Raw genomic sequence first — 19,390 nt, 5'->3', positions numbered from 1 at the left:
CCAAACCCTCTCCGGCTTAAAACGCGCCGATCCAAGAAAAGCACACCCCAACCCAAACGCAAACAGGCGCACACAGAAACGAGCAAACGGCTTGCGCGCGCGCGCGCCATGCCCCACCGCCATCATGACGCCGCCGGCGGCGACGAGGCCCCGTCCCCGCGGCCCTCGGCGGTCTGCTGCTACGCGTTCCTGACGCGCTCGCACCGCGCGGGCGCATACCGCCGCCTGGACTCCGCGCCGGCGCTCGAGGCCGAGGCGGCGGCGGCGGAGGTGAGGGTGGAGGTCGGGACGACGGCGAAGGGGAGGGCGAAGAAGAGCGTGTTCCACGTGGACCCCGCTGTGCTGGAGGCCGGGCCGGTGCGCCGGCTGCTGGCGGCCGTGGGGAGGCGGGCCCCCGGCGGAGGCGTCGCCGTCGACGTCGACGCCTTGCTGTTCGAGCACCTGCTGTGGCTGGCCACCAAGGCCCGCGACGGAGTCGGCGGAGACGATGATGACTCCGTCGCTGCCGCTGATGACCTTTCCGACATCGTCGAGTTCTACTCGCAGGACGATGACGAGGAGGAGGACCGCGACCACGGGTTAATAAGCTTGTAATAAATTCCCAAGTACTGTCTCTTCTTAATCTGCGTCATTTAGCTCTTGTCCTTCATGCGTATAATGTAATGCAGTATACATATCAAATATAATCAAGATATTACTAATGTAGCGACAATGGGAACGAATAATCTACGTGCTCTGAATTTGTAAGCATGCATTGTTTATATATATATGAGGGTAAACTTCGTCTCCATGTGCCAATCAAAAATTAACCCTACTGTGTTAAGCTCGGATTCACACTCTGGTTTTCCCAGAAAAGAAAATGTCGATAATTTGTTTTTTTTTTCATACAAGATTTTTGTGGACTTCTCCTGTTACTACTATTCGGGTCATTAGTCAACATCATTTTAGTAATAGCCTGGCGTCGAGTATGGAGAGAACCTTGTCGGGCTCGTTAAAAGCGCGGTTGCTTCAAGCCATGGGCTGACGACGATCCAGGCGACGGCGACGGCGACGATGCGTGTGTGGCGCTGTGAAAGCCTGTGATGTGCAAGATGAAGCGGATAAGCTAGGCAGAGCACACGGGCCGGCTTGCACGACGGACTAGACTGATTCCCGGGAACAGCAGCTAGGTCTCCGGACTCCGGTGATCTGACACTGACAGCGAGAGCAGACGTGGCAGTGCAACAACCAGCGCGCGCGGTGGCACATGCATATATATGCCACCCACGGGCCGGCGTGCGTCGTCGTCCCTGTTGGTCCGGTCCGATCCGATCCGATCGAGCGCTGTTACCGTGAGAGATGACAAGGATAGATTTGACAGGCCGACCGTGACAGCTGAGCGCGCATGTTTATGTTTCAAGGAAGGACACGTACGTTCATCGTTGCGGTGCGAGCCGACGAGCGGAAAAAGAAAAGAAAAAACCCCGAATGTGACAGTCACGGGGCCTCCTCGGCAGTAGGCGCCGGCCGGCAGTGTAAACAACACATGGATCGATCGAAATGGCCAGCTGATCGGGGGTGTGCCGCCGCGCACCATCCGCCCGATTTCATTCCGAAACAAACACCCGCGCGCCTCGCCGCACAGGCACAGCCGCAACGGGTCCTGAGTTCTCTGGTCTGCTTCGGCAGCCAGTCGGACTTGCATTGCCTCCACCCATTATTCCAATGGCTGACGCCAAACCTTGGGGAGTTGCCGAGTTGGCAGGGTTCTGCTGCGCGCCGACAGCCGAGAGCGCGGCCGGGATGTTCCGCATTTCCACCGTGGCATGTTCGGCTGAGTTCCAATCCAACGGCACCACGGCCGAGCGTGTTCGCTTCGGGGCCCATAGCCATAGGTCTACAACCGCAACTAGTCATTTGGTCTTCTGTGAGACAATACAGTACTGTATTTGCTAAGGCCAGTAGCATGACCAAGCATGCATTTCAAAATAATGCTTGCTGAACCAATGATGATGTACGTATCTGCTAGCGAACCTAAATATTCCGGCATTATTTCAGGCTTCAATTATATTCTTTTGCTAGAGATCTGAGAATTTCTGTCTGCTTTCATTCTGATAAATGTGGAAAATAATTTATTTTTCCCATCCCCTCTCTCTAGTCAGTAGTCACCTCCCACTCCCAGGCTCCAGCAGCTTGTTCTTCTAGAGGAAAAGCTTTTAACTCTGCGCACAATTGATCAACAGATGGATCAATGGAGCTATATGTGGGTAATCTCTTCACTAGTAAACAGGCATACAAATATTTATTAGGACAGACCATCAAGATGCAGCAATTCACTTGGATATGGAAAACTGAGTGCCGTGGAAAACACAAATTCTTTTTTTTTTGGCTGCTTGTTTTGGATCGTCTAAACACCAGAAACATACTTAATAGAAAGAATATGCATCTTCCTTCATATTCTTGTATCCTTTGCAATGCCGTGTGTCCTTTCAGCTCTTGGTGGTGCAGGCTGCTCAATATCAATTGGAACCTTGCTGTGCCTATCTTGGATAGGCTTCTTATGGGGAAAAACTGTTTCAGCGAGCCATCTATTTTCATGGAGATCATTATTGTGTCGGCTTGGTGTATCTGGATGACAAGAAATAGGACCATCTTTCATAGCCAATCACTATCTTTGTGGTATTGGAAGAGTTTGCTTCGGGAGGAGCTTTCTTTGACTACTCTTAGGTGCAAGTCCTCTAAGAAGTCTATTCTTAGGGACTGACTTTTTTTTTTCTTTTTAGCTTTTTATATATAGCTCTTTTTTTTTGTCATTTTGTACGACTTAAATCTTTATAAAAATAGGTTCAGTAGGGGTGTTTCCCTCCTGTTTGCCTAAAATATGCCCTAAGTAGGGATGATAATAGATTGGATCAAAGTAGAGCCGATAGTGTGTCACCCATAATTTTTTGCACTTTTCTTTGTTCGATTCGGATTAGAGCGGATAACATACCGATGCAGATGTGAATATGAATTTTTTTTCGATGTACATATTTAGAGAATTATATAATTGATAAGAATTAATAATTTAGTAAAGAACCAATAGCAACTGGTACACAAAAACATCTATTGCAGTATATTTTGTGGCTATTACACCGACAACTAACAGTTACCAAGGTACGAACACTCACAAATGTTAAAGTTATTAGGCAACAAGTTCTTAATTCAAAAAAATTAGCATATAAAACAACAACATTACAAATAAGATTTATCAATTAATAAGCTTTTCTTTATCACGGATTTTTTTGGTTCTAGTCTAGAGAGAAAGTATCGGATATCCTATTTTAAACATCAGATGGCCCGCATAAAATTTATGAATAACATATATCTACTGGATTTTTCTCAATGCCATATCCTACTCCAAATTTGCACACAATAGAATTCAGATTATCACTCTTCATGATGTCCTCAAAATTCAGATTCCGATAGGAACGGAGAATTATCTGAGCAACTTTCACCACTAGCCCAAAGCCATGACTTTTTTTTTTTTGGGAAACACCCAAAGCCATGACTTGATGTTGTGTCTGTAACACTTTTTTGTGGCAATTGTTACAGCCCTCCAGTGCAATACTTCAAGTCAGGAAATATTTCCCATCCATCGAACCATATATTTGTTAAAAGAACCATACTATACAGATCGTCGAGATTATCTGAATTATCACGCAACTGTGTTTCAAGAGGTGAAAGTGAAGGATACATCAGAACAAGTGAAAGTTTACCCGTAGTGGATCTAATACAACTATACAGTCAGTAGTAGCCAAAGATAGCGCCGAAGGTGTCGATCACGACCAGGTTCAATTACACAAATAATTGGGTACATACAGAAGTGTGGATTTTCAAATACACTATCTGCGCAGCAATGTAAATGGCAGCTCTGCACAAAAAAGTAACCATGACAGGTAAAACCATTCGTACAACCAGTTGAACGCGCAGACCATATAGACCGCACTCAAAAGAGCAAGCAATGCATGAGCTTCGACCTCTGCTTAAGTAGCGTGTAGACTCAACCAAGATGTAGACTAAGCCACCAATTGCCAGAACACCTTCATCATCTTGGAAGTAAATTAGATGGCCCCTGTTGGGAGCTCCTAATCATGTGAAAGGGAGGCTAAGCACCGTATTCTGACTCATTCACCGGAGTCTATACACTTCCATGACTTCAAGCTAGTCTCGCAATGGTCTTGCTTCAAATCCACCTTCTTTCCTGCTCACTAAGTCGTATGGCATGTGGGTTCCTAGTATTCTGTCCCAGATTGAGAAGAAGGGCTGGGAGTAGTTGTATTTGGTTCCTTGCAGCTGGTGGTGGATGTCGTGATAGGCAGTATTATTTTGGAACAGGTGCTGGAAGATGTTATATGGTAACCAAAGCCCACAGTGATCATCGACTGTCTTGAGGACGGCGAAACAGAAGAAGAACACAGCAGTCCTTGGCGTCATACCGGAGACCAAGAAGGAGATGGCACCTCCTAAGGTATCCAAAAGTAGGCCCTCCAATGGATGGTTGTACAGAGCTCCAATAGCATAAGGAACAATCAGTCTATGATGTTGCGAGTGGATGTGCCGATATAAGAATTTATTTTGGTGCATGTAGCGGTGCACAAAGTATTGCCATGAGTCCATCACTAGCATTGCAATTAAAAACTGAAAGATCTGGACGACAATAGGTGGCTGAACAACAGTTATTGAGCTATCAGAAGTGACCTGCAAATTATCATGTAGGATGATGTTTAAAAACAAATGACAAATTCATGTATTGAATCTGGAACTCATCATCGTAACAAGACGAAAACAATAATATAAACCTAATTGCACCTTCACCACCCTTGGCTACAAGCAAAATGCATGAGGTGCACAGGTTTTACGAAATTGATGCATAAGAGTAAACAAGTAGCTAAAACTACACAAGCAGGAAGCCAAACTTCTTCACACAAACAAAAAAAGAAGAAAAAACTGTACATCACAAAGAAGCACATACAGAGCATAGTGGCTCTCTAACAATAAACTATATTGACATATTATTAAGCTACTTTTTTTGGAATAGTTGGTAATTTTGCATGGCAAAAGGAAGAGAACACATGCATATTGAAGAATAAAAGGAACCCAAGTATGCAAAGTGAAAAGGTTCAAGCATCAAGGGTGAGCACACATCCTTAGAGCCATTTGCTACAAATATAGAAACCGGCTGCTGCTACAGCTGAGCAGCTATATTGCACTGTAGAATTGTGTTAGCTGCAGCCAGCCACAGCGGCTTTTACCTGCCGCCGAGCAGAGCCAATAATGTGGTATCAGTTCCACAGACGAAAGGAGGTCCATAATTTTCAACGGGTTCAAAAATTCTCTATAATGTACATAATACTGATCTCTAAACTACAATATTAAAATATATGGACTGTAAAGGTACTACAGCGATAGGAATGTGAGCAGGATGCACGAAAATACATGATTTGTTGATTCCTATTGAAGTCACAAGCTGCTGCCCCTTATGTTGCAAGTAACACTGACTTCTATTAGATGGTGATTAATTTTCTTGACTACATTTTTACCGGAAAATTGAAAGGTTATGGATTGTTATTAAAGTTGCAAGTGGATACCCAATGGTGTTTTGTGGGTCAGCTAGCCTAGTTCATCCCTCCCCCTAAATTAATTAGGTGGAAATGACATTTTAGCAAGTTTTGGGTTGACCCAATGACCCCAAAACATGTGGGACTTGCATCCATCCCGTCTTCAGTTAGTTTTCAAGGAGAAAACAAATAGCTTCCCTCATTGATATTTGTTTGACATTATGGGATAATACATTCAAGATCCACAACCCTGATACCATGAAAACTGATGATATTTAACACATTTGACATGTCTGCCCTCCTATCCAATTTGTTAACACAAGATGAGCAATCACAACTAACCAGCAGCAGCACTTGTTCTTTCCTTTTCAAGCCTATATACTACTTAACAGTTATCGTCAAATAGAGTTATCATCAAATAGACTCTACATTCTGAAAGTTTCCTAACACTCTTGAGTTGCTGATCATTTACCATATGTATTCAGACATTAATGGTAGCATGCTGGCAACTATATCTATATATGGTCACTGGCTTAAATGGCAAAAGTACCTGATAATAGCAACAAGGACGGTGAACAATTTTAGCAGAATCCAGCACATACCTAATAATATCAATGCTATATTTATAACATAGTTGATATCGACTGACTGATTCTTAACTCGGTTTTGTTCATCTCAATGGCAGTACCACTAGATGAACTGAACCTCTGAATGCCAATGGATGACCAGAGCTGACTATCTCCTCTGAAAATTAACTAAAATGCCAATGGATGACCAGAGCTGACTATCTCCTTACCATGAACAAGATCATCGCGACGATGGCCTGCACAAGCTGCTGCAGGAGTACGCCGCGGACGACGGTGGGGAGACTGACGAGGTTCTTCTCCTCCTCCTCGGCCCGCGTGTGGAGCCTGTACCGCTCAAGCGGCCGGCGGTGAAGGATAAGCTGGTAGCCGCCGGCATACACCCAGTAGAGCACGATGGGCGCGAAGGTGCCCATCGTCTCGTCGCTGATGTACCCTTCCCACGGCACCATCTCCACTGGTCTTCTCCTCTCCCTAACAACACACGGAGAAGATGATGGCGCACGGCTGCTCCGGCGCCAAGATTGGGTTTTGACGCCGGACTCCTGCGCTTTTCCCAATCAAACAGCGAACCCTTTTGCCGGATTCGGGTGTCTCGCCGCCTCTACGCAGATCTAGGGAATAGGAACCGGTCGTGTTCTTGTTTTGTGACGCCAGAGGCCACTCGGTTGGGGAGAATGGGGATTCGAGTCGGTGGGACGAACAGAGATGGCAAAACAGCACAGCGCATAAAAAGGGTTTCTCTTTTGCTCGGAAATACGACGGAAAGGATCAGCTGATGAGCTGATGATGTGCAGAAGATGAAATCGTTTAAAGAGGAATCAAGAGGAGACCAAATGGAACAGAAGAAAAGCTGGCGCCTTTAAGGGCTTCGTCTCCTCGCTGCTGTCGCCTCGCCCTTATTGATTTGGGAAGGTGCCAGAACAGAAGATTTATTGCATGTGGATCCATCTCTATTGATCAGGGATTTCTTTCCCTAATAAATAAACAAAGTAAGAAACATGAAACAGACCTCGCCAACGACTAGTACAGTGGAGAATTACAAATGGCTTAGTTTTTCCAGTTCTTAGAGCCCCCGCTCCACAGGAGAACCGTGGTCCGTGGGGTGTGTCAAATAGTGGGTGACAGGACCAACGTGTCTCCCGTTTTTTTCCTACTGTTGAGCCAGATGTTGCATGTCAATCGCCGGAGGAACATTCAAAATTCTGTTGTTGTGTTGCTGTCAATTTGCCTCATCGATTTGGTGAAAACATATACAGTACAGGCCATTTGCGGTTTACCCCCAAGCTGTAACATCATCAGAAGTTTGTTTAAAATCCCTTCTTACGAGGCGTCCATATGGTAATTGCTCATGTACTTCAGCTTACATTTTCACTTTCGGAAAAATTATTGTTTTGGTAGTGGACAATTTGCATATCAGATTAGTGATATCTGCCCAATTGGTTCAGGTAGGACCGTAGGAGCTGGAGTACCACATGAAGCCGAGCTACCCTGGCAACCAAACTGAGATCTACACGACTACACGGACTACACCCAGTGTCGCCCGGCACGAGAACCTAATCATTCATGGGGAACATGCTCGAACAACTCGTTTCGCAACCTTCCCGACGCCCACCCAGCTCGAGAGCTTAACCAACCACCGTACCCACCTCGAGAGCTTAACCAACCACCGTCACATGCCAAAGCCTCCGTACAAGCATCTATTTTGTTGCATGCTAGAAACGGAGGTTTCTCCATCACAAAGCAGGGTAAGGGTCAAATGATTTAACATTTCTTAGCACCACGACGATATCCACAAGTAAGCAACGAACAGCTCGACATAAGCGGCAATTATCACCAAATCCAATATTGTTGAGGTAATCATGGCCACGTTGTCCTCACGTTGATCGCCACAAAAAATGATTAGCAATCTATAATAATAGCCGTGTCACGTCCTAATCACTAGAAACGAGCAACCAACTAAGGCAGAACACTTGCAATACAGGAATCACCGAATCTTCTTATCATTATCTTCTAAAGATATGGAGAGCATCTCTCCATGTGTTCAACGGTTGTTGCAGACACTTGGTACATCGGTGACTCCAGTCCATATGGCACCAAGTTAGAGAGAAGAATATCACAGCTACATGACTTGTATAAGGAAATGTCAACTAACATTGTCTTTATATCAAAGCAAATTTTCTGCGAACAAGGAACATTACATATGAGCATCACCAACAAGCAAAGGCCGAGTTCAAGCTCTTCTGACGAGGCTACTACTCAAAATCCTCATTGCTCCTTCCAGTTTTGCAGAAAAGCAGGTTTTGTTCCACCATATGATATGCCTATATTTTCTTAATGATCTGGACAACGTCCTCATCCTCAAGTTCATGCTCCTGCACGAATGCACAATGAATCAGTCCAAGGAACCTAACACCCAGTGAGTGTGTGAGAATGTAATATCATGCTGGTCTAATGCATACCTTGCCAACTCTCTGTGGCTTATGCTTGACGCTGGAACCCCATACTAGAGCGCTGCAATTTTTGGACCAGTTAGCAACAAGGACCGAAAGTAAAATAATTATCTTACAAATAGCCAATCAAAAGATAAGATGATTATCTGGCACTCACTATTTAAATTGTTTGACCATGTCCTTGTGGATTCTGTTGCAGAAATCTTCCACAGTTTTCTTCTTAGATGATACGATAACAGGATCCTCATAATCTGGGTTCAGCCCTTTAGGTTTTGTGTATATCCTAACCAAATCCAAGTATTCCCATACCTTCTCCAGAAGTCCATCAAGATTCCATTCAAGATGAGCACTGCAATAACATTTTTTAAATAAAATAAAGTGCTTTAGCTATTATATGGAAATCAAGAGAATCAAATACAGCAAGATACTACAGTACATGCTCACCTAACCGGGCAGTAATGGGGAAGTTTGTCCAAGATTTCCAGCTCTTCAAGTGTTATCTGATCAATCTTGTTAACAACATATATGCAAGGAGTGTAAATCCGGCTTCCTTCAATAACATCTATGAGATCATCTGCTGTAGCATCATATCTCAGAGAGACATCAGCATTATGTATCCTGTACTCGCTGCATATTGCTTTTACTGTATCAAGGTCCAAATGTGTGTTTGTAACTGTTGATGTGAAGTTGATTCCGCCCTTGTCCTTTCTTCTGAAAGTCAAATTGGGTGGTGTCTTGTTCAACCTACCAAGAACAGAAGGAGCAAAGATCTTAAAACTTTTTTTAACAGGGAGGGGAAAAAACCTCAAAATGAATGGAACTAGTTGTAAGGAAACAAAGGAGACCCAAGCCAGAATAGAAAATAGAACGTTGTATTAAAAAAGAGCATGGTAACACAGACGATATAGAATTCAGCATGATTCAATATGAATAAATGAGTGCAACATCCAAGAAATGAATTGGGCCATGGAGGTAACTGATAATAGTTAAATGTTCTCTTCCAGATTGGGAGCAAAGAAAAGATCACATGAGGATTTGATGGCCTGTGTTCGAGTTCGATACATGAACGCCTGCAAAAGTACGGATGTAAAAAGACTGACCTAATGCCAAATCCTTCAAGCTCCTTCTCGATAAGACGCTTGTGAGTTATTGGTTTTATAGCATCAAGAACAATCAAAATAACATTGCATGTCCTAGCTGTGCTGATGACCTGTTAAGTCACAACCATAGAAACTGGTAAGCCATGATGAAATGGACCTGAACACTAAGTACAGGGAATAACACAAGAAAATCCAAGACTGAAGTGTTATGAGCAGCTATTTGATTTGCAGAAAAACTACTGGGTGTGAACTGCAAGGACAGGCAGACAGCTAAAAGCCTAAAACAAGTACAGATCATAGAACTGTCTCTTAGTGAAGCATATTAGCATAAAAGGGTAAATAATACCAGATGTTGTAACCTTAACAGTCAACAAATTAGCTTTATTCTCATCTATGATACAAAAAAATGCTTAAATTGTATACAAGAATATTCAAGACTAACAACTCATTGAGCCTCTAGTACATTCAAGAACATAACAAGTAACTTGCCCAGTTTCCCTACATATTATTTAGTAAAGGTGTGCACTCTTAGCTACAAAGTGGGGAATTATTTATAAAGTAAAAAATTCTGAAGTAAGAAGTGTTGATCAATGTTTGTGTAAAAACTATAGCTATGGATGATTTTACAATAGGTGAGTGCTCAGAAGATTTCCAGAATCTGTGAAAGGACATTGGCCATAGAATAACACGAATCCTACAAAGATAGGACAGTTCCTGCATACTATGCAATGGTCCAATTATGCTAAGTCAGGCATTTTTCTGTCAATGCAAAAGAAAATTTTCTTGTTGAAAACTTGAAATCAAGTCGATTTCAATTTCAACGCAGAAATTACTGTCAGGAAACTTTTGGAGCTTGAAATTACCTGTCTTCCTCTGCCCTTTCCATCTTTAGCACCTTCAATGATCCCTGGGAGATCTAGAAGCTGAAATGAAAGCCAGATATCAATCAAGATCAAACCTGCTCAGGAAAAAAAAAATTGTAGCTTTCTGAATGCAAATAGTTACCTGGATTTTAGCACCCTTATACATGATAACTCCAGGGATACATGTTAAAGTTGTAAACTCGTAGGCAGCAACCTTCGAAACAGAAAGGAACAAAAACAGCGCTTAGTAATTTAATATACATAAATCGGAGTAACAATAATAACGGTAAGAAAATATTCATCCATAGGAAGGCACAAAGAGCAATCAATCTGAAAAGACTTCTTTTCTAATAATTCCAATTTCAAGAATCCCAGGCATAACCACTGAATCAGAACCTGCAACCATCACTGAAACCAAAATCTAACTAGGCTGCTACTCAAGCTAATATGTATGTGTAGTCCTTCCTTCAGAGCATACCCATAGGATTAGACAACATATAATTTTAAAATACTGTGCAAGATAGAAACATGAGGTTTTCCCTAATACAATAAAGATGATGAGCAGCTAAATCTGGACAAAGCTTTATTAATTACTAAACATAAGCAAAGAGCATTGATGCGGCAAACCTCTGAAAATGTCCCCGTCAGCTTGTTCAACAATGTTGATTTTCCGACCGAAGGAAAGCCAACTAAACCAACACGTGCATCTCCACTCTTCGTCACATCAAATCCTTCACCAGCACCACCACCACCACCTTTGGATGTCGGAGTGAGCAACTCCCGCCGCAGTTTTGCAAGTTTAGCCTAGCCAGACAAACAATTAAAAAGATATAACCCCTACAGTCTCATAATAAATATCAAAGTGAAGCGTAATATGGAAACTGTTTCATAACAAAACATGGCAGCATTGATAATTCAATAGTAGGAAACAGCTTAACTGTCCAAACTTTCTTAGGAGTTACTACCTCCAGCCGCAAATATAAGTCCATTTAGGTTTGCCTCAAACAACTTTATCTTCAGTTATCAATATCTAAAAATCGTATAGACTAGCAATACAAGGTATTGATAGATTCATAATGAAACATACTTTCATTATATGTAACCTTTTTTTCCTATTTGGAATAATATATTTACTTAGAGATTTCTAGTTAAAGTGTTACATAGAAATGCCGCGCAGATGTCCTAATGAACTAATTTTTCTGATCAGAGTGGTAGGAATCTTAGACTCATTAAAGTGGATGACATAAATTAATCATTGGAAAGTGTTCTGAGACAAAGAGATGAGTACAACTCAAATTACCTTCAGAAGACCAAGATGGTGAGCAGTGGCTTTATTCTTCTGTGTCCTTGCCATCTGCATAGTCAAGAAATTCTCTGATCAAACATTCATGTCATCAGCAATAAGGCCATAAGCCCATAACTAAAAAACAACTCAGTTTTCCAGTACTTAAGTTGTAGCAATAGGAGCTCAGAAGATATATGAGAACAAATTTCTAGTTCCACAGTCTAAATATTACAAAAAGAACTGTGATACCATCAGTTCATCACCATGGATTGCAGCCAGATACTAGGCAGTTTACATGTTAGCACTGACCTAAAACCTACACCTGTTGATTACAGTAATGGAAGGGCAGGCCTGGCGATTCCACTTGTGGCCTAGAGGTCCAGGCTTTGAATCAGCCTACTACAGAATTTTGCAGGGGTAACACTGTCTAGAAATTCCATTCCCCCGACCCGACATTGTGTGAGAGTTTCCAACGATGGGTATTCCCCTTTACGGAAAAGCGAGCAAATCCAACCATGTGACCAGAGGCACAGAACATATAGTATTGTAGATTAGCATTGAAGTCCCAACAAGTCCACAATTCAGGATCCCAGACATATTGATGTGATAAACTCATCAACTGACAAAACAATCCCTCTGATCCAAATAGTACAGTTTCTTCCACGGGGCTGGAAGCATTTAAACCTCCTAACAAAGCAGGAAAACCCCCATACAGACTAAACGGTCACACAAACCTCAGTAGACACTTCAGTACAGGACCTAGGGTTAACATCTCTTCTCTCAAATAATAACTGCTACGACAATCCCAATCTCACAGCCGCATTAACACAACATCAGGACACATACAGAAACGCGGCCAAACTAATAATACTTCGAAACTAGACTGAAGAGGTTAAAACCCTATAGTATTTTCGGCATCCCAAACTATGAACTGTCTAAGCAACTCAGCATCAAAAACCATTTCAATTCGAAGCTCCCACTAAGCTCGTAACCGCTGGGAGCACAAATCTACCGAAACGTCGGGGACGGCTGGATGGGAACCTAGCGCGCGAACTTGCGATGCACTAGCCGGGGCTGGGGTCGTTAATCGTTACCTCGTCCTCGATGTCCTTGATCTTCTGCATGACGGTCGCCATGGCTGCCGCTCGAAGAGGGAGAGGAGACGCTTCGAGGTCGGGAAGGCGCGTCTGCTCCTCGCTCGCGCGGCTTCGTTCGTGCGGATGCGAAGGGGGAGGGAAGTGAGGTTGCGGGTGGAGAAAGGAGAAGGTTCGAGAAGCGTGGTGAGGGTTTCCCTTAGGTTTGGGGGCGAGACAAAAGCAGGCAGGGAGGCAGGTTTATGGGCCGGTAGGCTGGGCCGTAGAATGGTTCATTTTGTGGAGGAAAAATGGTGAGGGAAAAACAAGAGGAAAAAAAATAAGGCAAAAAATAAAAAAGAATCCGGTTTGTTCGGGGGTTTGAACCCGACGTGAATCGAACACGCAACCTTCTGATCTGGAGTCAGACGCGCTACCATTGCGCCACGGATCCGGACGGTGATAGCATGGATTAGATCCTTTATAAGTACTACTATAATAAGATCATAAGCGCTGATCTCGCTGTCACCGGAGCCGAAGACGGCCACGACAGGCGGCGGCCAAACGGTGCAAAGACAAATCTAACGAAACTGAATCGGTGTGCATTCGGTCTGAACTCTGAAGGAAAAAAAACAGAGACTGGTGAGGGCACGAGTTTGCCGCCTTGGCGGCGCCCAACAAGATCGATCGTGTACATAATTTGAGTTGCACTAGCTAGTTTTTCATAGCTAACACAGCTAGTAATATATTTTTTTTATATGAACACAGCTATCCAAACGAGGCCCAAGTCAGCAGAAGGAAACAGATCCAAACTGGTAAACGCTTGTTGCGAAGTGGGGGGAAACTTGTATAGGCCCGCACATAAAGGAAATTGTTAAAAAATGGGAATACACAGTACAATACTTCGTGTTCAGGCCTCAACCTGCAGTGCAAGACCTTCATATTCAAGCACGCAAGTTTCTAGCCAACCAGAACACAAAACGTTTGTGCGGGACCGAGTACCATGGTCCCATAGAACTTGGCAGCCAAACCGCTCACATTTGGTTGCCTATTTTATTAAAGGGACTTCGGGGACTTCACTGCCGATTGTACAGCGCAAGCAGCTCCTTCAGCTTTGCCGCTTCAGGGCTGAGACTGTCGAAGCCAACTGAGCCTGGCATCCTCCACCTCCAATTTCCTTTCTGTTGGGAAAGTAGAAAATAATTAGATTTCACGACACTATCGTTTCAGAAGATTTGGTTTATACAAATAGAATGTTAGTCAAGCGGACAACCTGGGTAGCTGGCGTATTCATTCGAGCAGAACTGTCGAGGCCAAGAATGTCCTGCATGGTTACCATGGAAGTCCTCGCAACAGAAGAGAGGGCAGCCGTAATCAGTGTCCATGATATGTCAGTATTCTCGGCTTCTGGTAGATACTTGATCACCTGAAATCAATTAAGATTATGAACAACTGTGCTGTCAATATTCTACTTCAAGATAAATTGGAGATACTGACAATTTTCTTCTCTTCCTCTGGCAAATTTTGCCACCAGCCAAGAACCTGTCAAAGAAATAATTAACTCTGTAAAGATACCACATTTAATTGCTTAATTAATAGTCCTCCAAAACTTTTTAAAAGAAAAGCAGTTGAAGAAAAAAGTTGGAACTAACTGTATCGTTATCATGTGTTCCAGTGTACACAACTTGATCCATTTCATGGTTATGGGGCAAGTGAGGGTTGTCAGAACCACCTCCAAAAGCTATTCCACATATACAAATAGAATTAGAGAAACAAACATTTTAGCAATAAGGAAAGAAGTATACTCTCAGTGCTGCCCTAGCAATATTACCAAACTGGAGAACTGCCATCCCAGGGGCCCCAATGGATTTCCTTAGCTGAACAACATCTTCAGTAATTACCCCCTACAAGTAGCAATTGCAAAGAAGGAATTTAATGCTCTATCTGGCAACTCAATTAACTTTGCTAGGAACTCCCAGTTCAAATTACACTTCAATTTCACAGCTAATTCCATGTATGTGTATTAGTAATGTTATTCAGTGGAAAACGTGTAAAATTTTGCACATTTACTTAGCTGAGGATGTTACAAATCATGAGAAAGTCTTTTTATTTTCTACACCCATATTGTTTCTCAGATATACTCTATTTTTTTCCCTTAATACAAAGATACAAAGCTTTCCGGCATGTCTAAGAGAAAAAGCCCACCAAAAGACCTAGCATCTGATACTTTTCTCTACTCTCTAGTAGATTAAATAAAAGGACTTGGATGGTCGGATGCATACCAGGTCTTCTGCTATTATATTTATTCTACCAACAGCTTTGAAGAGCGCGTCAAAAAAGCTATTCCTTGGTCCAGCCTACTGCCAAAGAAAACAAGAAAAACATATTAGCATGGAAGATTTTGCTGAAAAAGAAAAATGTAATACCATGTTCATCAATTCAATGCTCACCCTCCAGCTTCCAACCAGTGCTACTTTTGCATCTACACTATGCACAAATACTAAGTTAGAAAAAGGAAATCCATGTTCACATAAAACAGATTCATTTACAGTACAGATATATGCGGGGATGCAGTGCCCCCATGTATTCTGCTTACCAGAAGGGACTGCCCAAAAACCTGCAAGACCCCGGAAATGGTCAATACGGAACTCATCATACAAATCAAGGGCACGTTTAATCCTCTTTGTCCACCATGAAAAGCCATCTGCTTCCATAGCTTTCCAGTCGTACAATGGACTGCAGAATTATAATCGATAAGAGATGCCCTGTGGCTGTGATACAGGATAAAATACACAGAATATGGAGTTGGCAAAAATATTGATACCTGTTCCATAGTTGACCCGTTTCGCTAAATGCATCAGGTGGAACACCACTAACGAAAGTGGGGAAACCATTCTTGTCCTTTATAACCAGAAAGAACAGTAAAGAACCATAACAGAATTATTACAAGTTCTCAAACAATAAATGTAAGATTGCTTTGAGAAAATAATTGAGGTATACCAGCAAAAATGATTTCCTGTTCGCCCAAACATCTGCACTATGGTAGCCAACATATATAGGCATGTCACCCATGATGCTGATACCCAGCTTTTGTGCATATTTACGAACCCGCTGCCATTGCCTTTGAAATAAGAACTGCTGAGCCATAAATGTCTCTATCTGCATAGCACACAAAGCTACTAAATCTACTGACACTTTTACTTTAAAGAAGTCATTACCAAACAAGTACTATAGTTTCAAATGCTTACAAAGTCCTTCTGTTTTTGATATATATCTTCCAAGGCTCCAAGATGGCGATTTTTCAGAGGTTCAGGCCACTCGTACCAAGAGAATGCACCAATGCTTTTGTCAATAGCAGCAAAAAGAGCTGCATCTTCAAGCCAACCTGTAGGTAAAAGAGACACTAAACCATTATACAGGTATATAAATTGGGTCTTTGCTACTTCCCCTTCGAGAGGAAAAGGAATGCATATGTAAAAATATGTCCCATGACTCGAGGCTGTTAAATAATTGATAATTAATTAGTACTTCTTTGATATCCAGTTACATATTGCTTTAGTTTGTAACAAAGCAAGATCTAGTGTTAGCTCTGCTCTTATAGTTGGAAAGAGTCTTACATGTAACAGTTTTGCTCTTTTTCTTTTGGGCGTGCCGCCTTGTACCCTTGGGCATTTTCCTTTGTAACTATTCTTTTATTTAATGGAAAAAAAAGGGGTGGGGAGCTCCCCCACCGTTTCATCAAAAAAGATATCCAGTTACATATGAGTACAGCAGTTTTCTCCTAGATGCATTTTAGTACTTATGAAAGCATTGATTTTCCTTAATACCCTTATTTTTGTGCTAATTTAATGGTTCATGTTGTCATTCAAAATTACCTTATGTTGACACTGTGTATATATGCTATTCACAATAAGAAAACAATATGAAAGGCTAATAAACATTGTTTGAAAGTTTATGCATAAAAAATTCTTGCCTGATATATTTGGATTTTTCTTGAAGCAGTCATATTGCGTTCTGAGCTCTCCATGGCTTAGTAGGAGCCTCTCTGCTGCCTAGAAGATAAAGATTTATCTATGATTTTTAATGAAGCCAATCATCAAGCAGAGGATTCATTTTCATTAAGTAATTTGTACTAATAACCTTACTACAACATAAGCTGCACCTATGCTCAGTTTTGTCACAATTTTAGCCAAAACAAACGAATACCTCAACTTTATTGACACAAAGAGTTGGGTTACATGAATGGAGAGCAGTTGTGAATCATAAGTAACTAGAAGCATGCATATCTTCCACATACCATAGCACTTATGAAATCTAAGCCCGTATAAAAAAACTTAAACAAAGGCTTAAAAAGGGAAAGATTAATGACTAACCTTTGCAATAAGTGGTTCTTTCAGATTTGCAACAGTGTCAAATTCAACATACTCTGTATCCCTGTCATTAATTAAAAAAATAAGTTTAAACGTTAAACTCCATCCACACCCAAGTACCCAACCTGAGGAAAGGAACATACTTATAAATGAACATGGAAGTGATCAAGGAATTTAAACTCACACAGGATCAGGAAGTTCATCTGACATCAATAGACCATCTTTTACAAGCTCCTCAAGAGATAGCAAAAGGGTATTGCCACAGTTGGCATCCTGCAAATGCAAACCAATCCAAGTTCCATAAACATTCAATCCTAACTGCGCACGAAATTAACTCCAAAACAAAGGAAGTCAATTCGATTTGCATGCAGCATTACCTGTCCAGAATAAGGAGATCCCTCCTCCCCAGCCGTCCTACCTGGAGGGACAAGTGGTAGAACCTGCAAATACAGACCGAACAAACAATTAACTTCCAGAAACTCGACTCAGTTGATCATGCATAATAACTAGGACTGTCAGTGGGGGGTGAAGTAATAAATATCAATGGTCCAACTCAACTATATCCTAAAGCATCAGTACTATTATTCTTCTGCATGGACCTAAACTGTGCACCATCAACACTCTTGGCAGTAAAGGATCTCGAAATAAACCTCTTATTATTACAATGTGCCTTGCATTGAAGTAAGGGAAAACAACAAAACATAAAGTTTTGCCTCAGCGGCAAACATGCCAAGACAACCCCAGGCCCCTGAGAGAGACAATCTGCAAAGAAACATAAACAAAATGCACATGAAGGCCTCCAAAACTAGTTTTGAAATGCACATTGTCGTTGTTCAAAGTCCTCTTTTGTATGTAGCACAATCGATAGCAGCATGGAGCCATCATTTTTTAACTCTTTGTAATCTTTGGTATGAATGAACATGGAATGCTTCCTTCCCACCATATCGACATTTGCGGACAGCAGACTGACCTTTCAACCAACTTGCACTACCATCCCAGAATAAAATTACGAGTTTCACAGTAACTAGGCAAAAAATGGACAACAACACTGATGTACAACATGGGCCCAACACATCCCACTTGCGGGAGCCCATATTCGTCTAGTTCCCAAGCCCACAGTGAAGAACAGCCCACCTCTGCAGGTGCTGGTGTGGCCGGCAACTGCAATGCAGAAGGGGGTCACATGATCCTAAGCCCCGCAAAATCGTGGTTAAGTTCGCTTAATAACTTACTTCAAAAAAAAGTTCGCTTAATAACGCTCTAATCGCAGCATGACTAGCTAGCAAAATCAGGCAATCAGTGAACCGTGGAAGCAATGTGCGAGGCACGAGTCGCCTCACCTGCCAGAGCGTGCAGCCGGCGTCGCGGAGCCAATGCAGGAAGGCAAGCGCCTCGTCCCCGAGGTCGCCGATGCCGTGCGGTCCCCGCAACGACGTCGGATGCAGCAGCACCCCCGCGCGCCGCCGCCGCGACGGCTCCACGGTGGGCATCATCTGATCGTACCCCTCCGGCAGCTCATCCCCGACGCCCACGGCCGCGACCTCTGCGGGGCTCGGAGCGACCGGGGGCGGGTCCACAGAAACCGCCGCCATGGCGTTCGCTGCACGGCAGGCGGCGGCCCGCACGGTGCGCACACGCGCAGGCGCCGGCGACGCCTGAGGCGGCAGGAGTAAGCGGCGGTGGGGCGCGGACGACGGGGCGGGCAGCGGGAGCGTGAGGACTCGCGCGAGAACCATTTGCGACCAACGGACGGGACAGGCGCGCGGGGCGGGGAGGGGAAGGGGCCGAGGCGGAGAGGGGGAGATATGGGCGGTGGGGAATGACACGTGAGCCCCGCATGTCGGGCGAGGCGCGCGGAGAGTGCGGAACTGCGGACGGGTCCCGTGAGCCGAGGTGTCGTCGGATCACGAGAAGTGGTGGCCCCGCTAGCACGTGGACGGTGCCGTGCGCTTGTAGGGTCCCGGCTGGCCTGACCGCCCATGACACATGGATCCCAGCTAGTACGGTTCTGGCCTCTGGGATACGTGCTGCTAGAAATACGTTTCTTCCTCAAATGTCCTTCATATTCATTCATCGCTTGCGT

The 19,390-nt window shown here is 43.4% G+C and overlaps 3 protein-coding genes and 1 non-coding gene across 4 annotated transcripts; all 4 read right to left on the bottom strand.

Moving 5' to 3' along the window:
• LOC8079358 (sphinganine C4-monooxygenase 1) lies at positions 3,606 to 7,265 on the bottom strand. Its single transcript, XM_002461021.2, has 2 exons — positions 6,376 to 7,265; positions 3,606 to 4,719 (listed from the first exon to the last, which is right to left on the bottom strand). Exons 1-2 carry the CDS (start codon positions 6,613 to 6,615, stop codon positions 4,183 to 4,185), a joined length of 777 nt encoding a protein of 258 aa, XP_002461066.1. The 5' UTR covers positions 6,616 to 7,265; the 3' UTR covers positions 3,606 to 4,182.
• LOC8079357 (developmentally-regulated G-protein 3) lies at positions 8,137 to 13,197 on the bottom strand. The gene is made up of 10 exons (XM_002461020.2): positions 12,959 to 13,197; positions 11,880 to 11,933; positions 11,207 to 11,383; positions 10,722 to 10,793; positions 10,580 to 10,639; positions 9,717 to 9,826; positions 9,061 to 9,360; positions 8,774 to 8,965; positions 8,626 to 8,677; positions 8,137 to 8,538 (listed from the first exon to the last, which is right to left on the bottom strand). The coding sequence occupies exons 1-10, from the start codon at positions 12,998 to 13,000 to the stop codon at positions 8,488 to 8,490; spliced, it is 1,110 nt and encodes a 369-aa protein (XP_002461065.1). The 5' UTR covers positions 13,001 to 13,197; the 3' UTR covers positions 8,137 to 8,487.
• On the bottom strand, positions 13,320 to 13,391 carry TRNAW-CCA. Its single transcript has one exon. It is a non-coding gene; the product is annotated as a tRNA-Trp (tRNA).
• Positions 13,637 to 19,088, bottom strand: LOC8079356 (4-alpha-glucanotransferase DPE1, chloroplastic/amyloplastic). The gene is made up of 16 exons (XM_002461019.2): positions 18,648 to 19,088; positions 17,685 to 17,747; positions 17,492 to 17,580; positions 17,311 to 17,371; positions 16,911 to 16,989; positions 16,186 to 16,322; positions 15,938 to 16,096; positions 15,762 to 15,838; positions 15,534 to 15,673; positions 15,388 to 15,419; positions 15,220 to 15,294; positions 14,769 to 14,841; positions 14,590 to 14,678; positions 14,435 to 14,479; positions 14,211 to 14,363; positions 13,637 to 14,118 (listed from the first exon to the last, which is right to left on the bottom strand). Exons 1-16 carry the CDS (start codon positions 19,041 to 19,043, stop codon positions 14,014 to 14,016), a joined length of 1,773 nt encoding a protein of 590 aa, XP_002461064.2. The 5' UTR covers positions 19,044 to 19,088; the 3' UTR covers positions 13,637 to 14,013.

The sequence above is a fragment of the Sorghum bicolor genome, chromosome 2 (assembly GCF_000003195.3).
Source record: "Sorghum bicolor cultivar BTx623 chromosome 2, Sorghum_bicolor_NCBIv3, whole genome shotgun sequence".
Taxonomy (NCBI): Eukaryota; Viridiplantae; Streptophyta; class Magnoliopsida; order Poales; family Poaceae; genus Sorghum; species Sorghum bicolor.
Note: the sequence above shows the minus strand (reverse complement) of the source record. Positions and strands in the feature narration are given on the sequence as shown.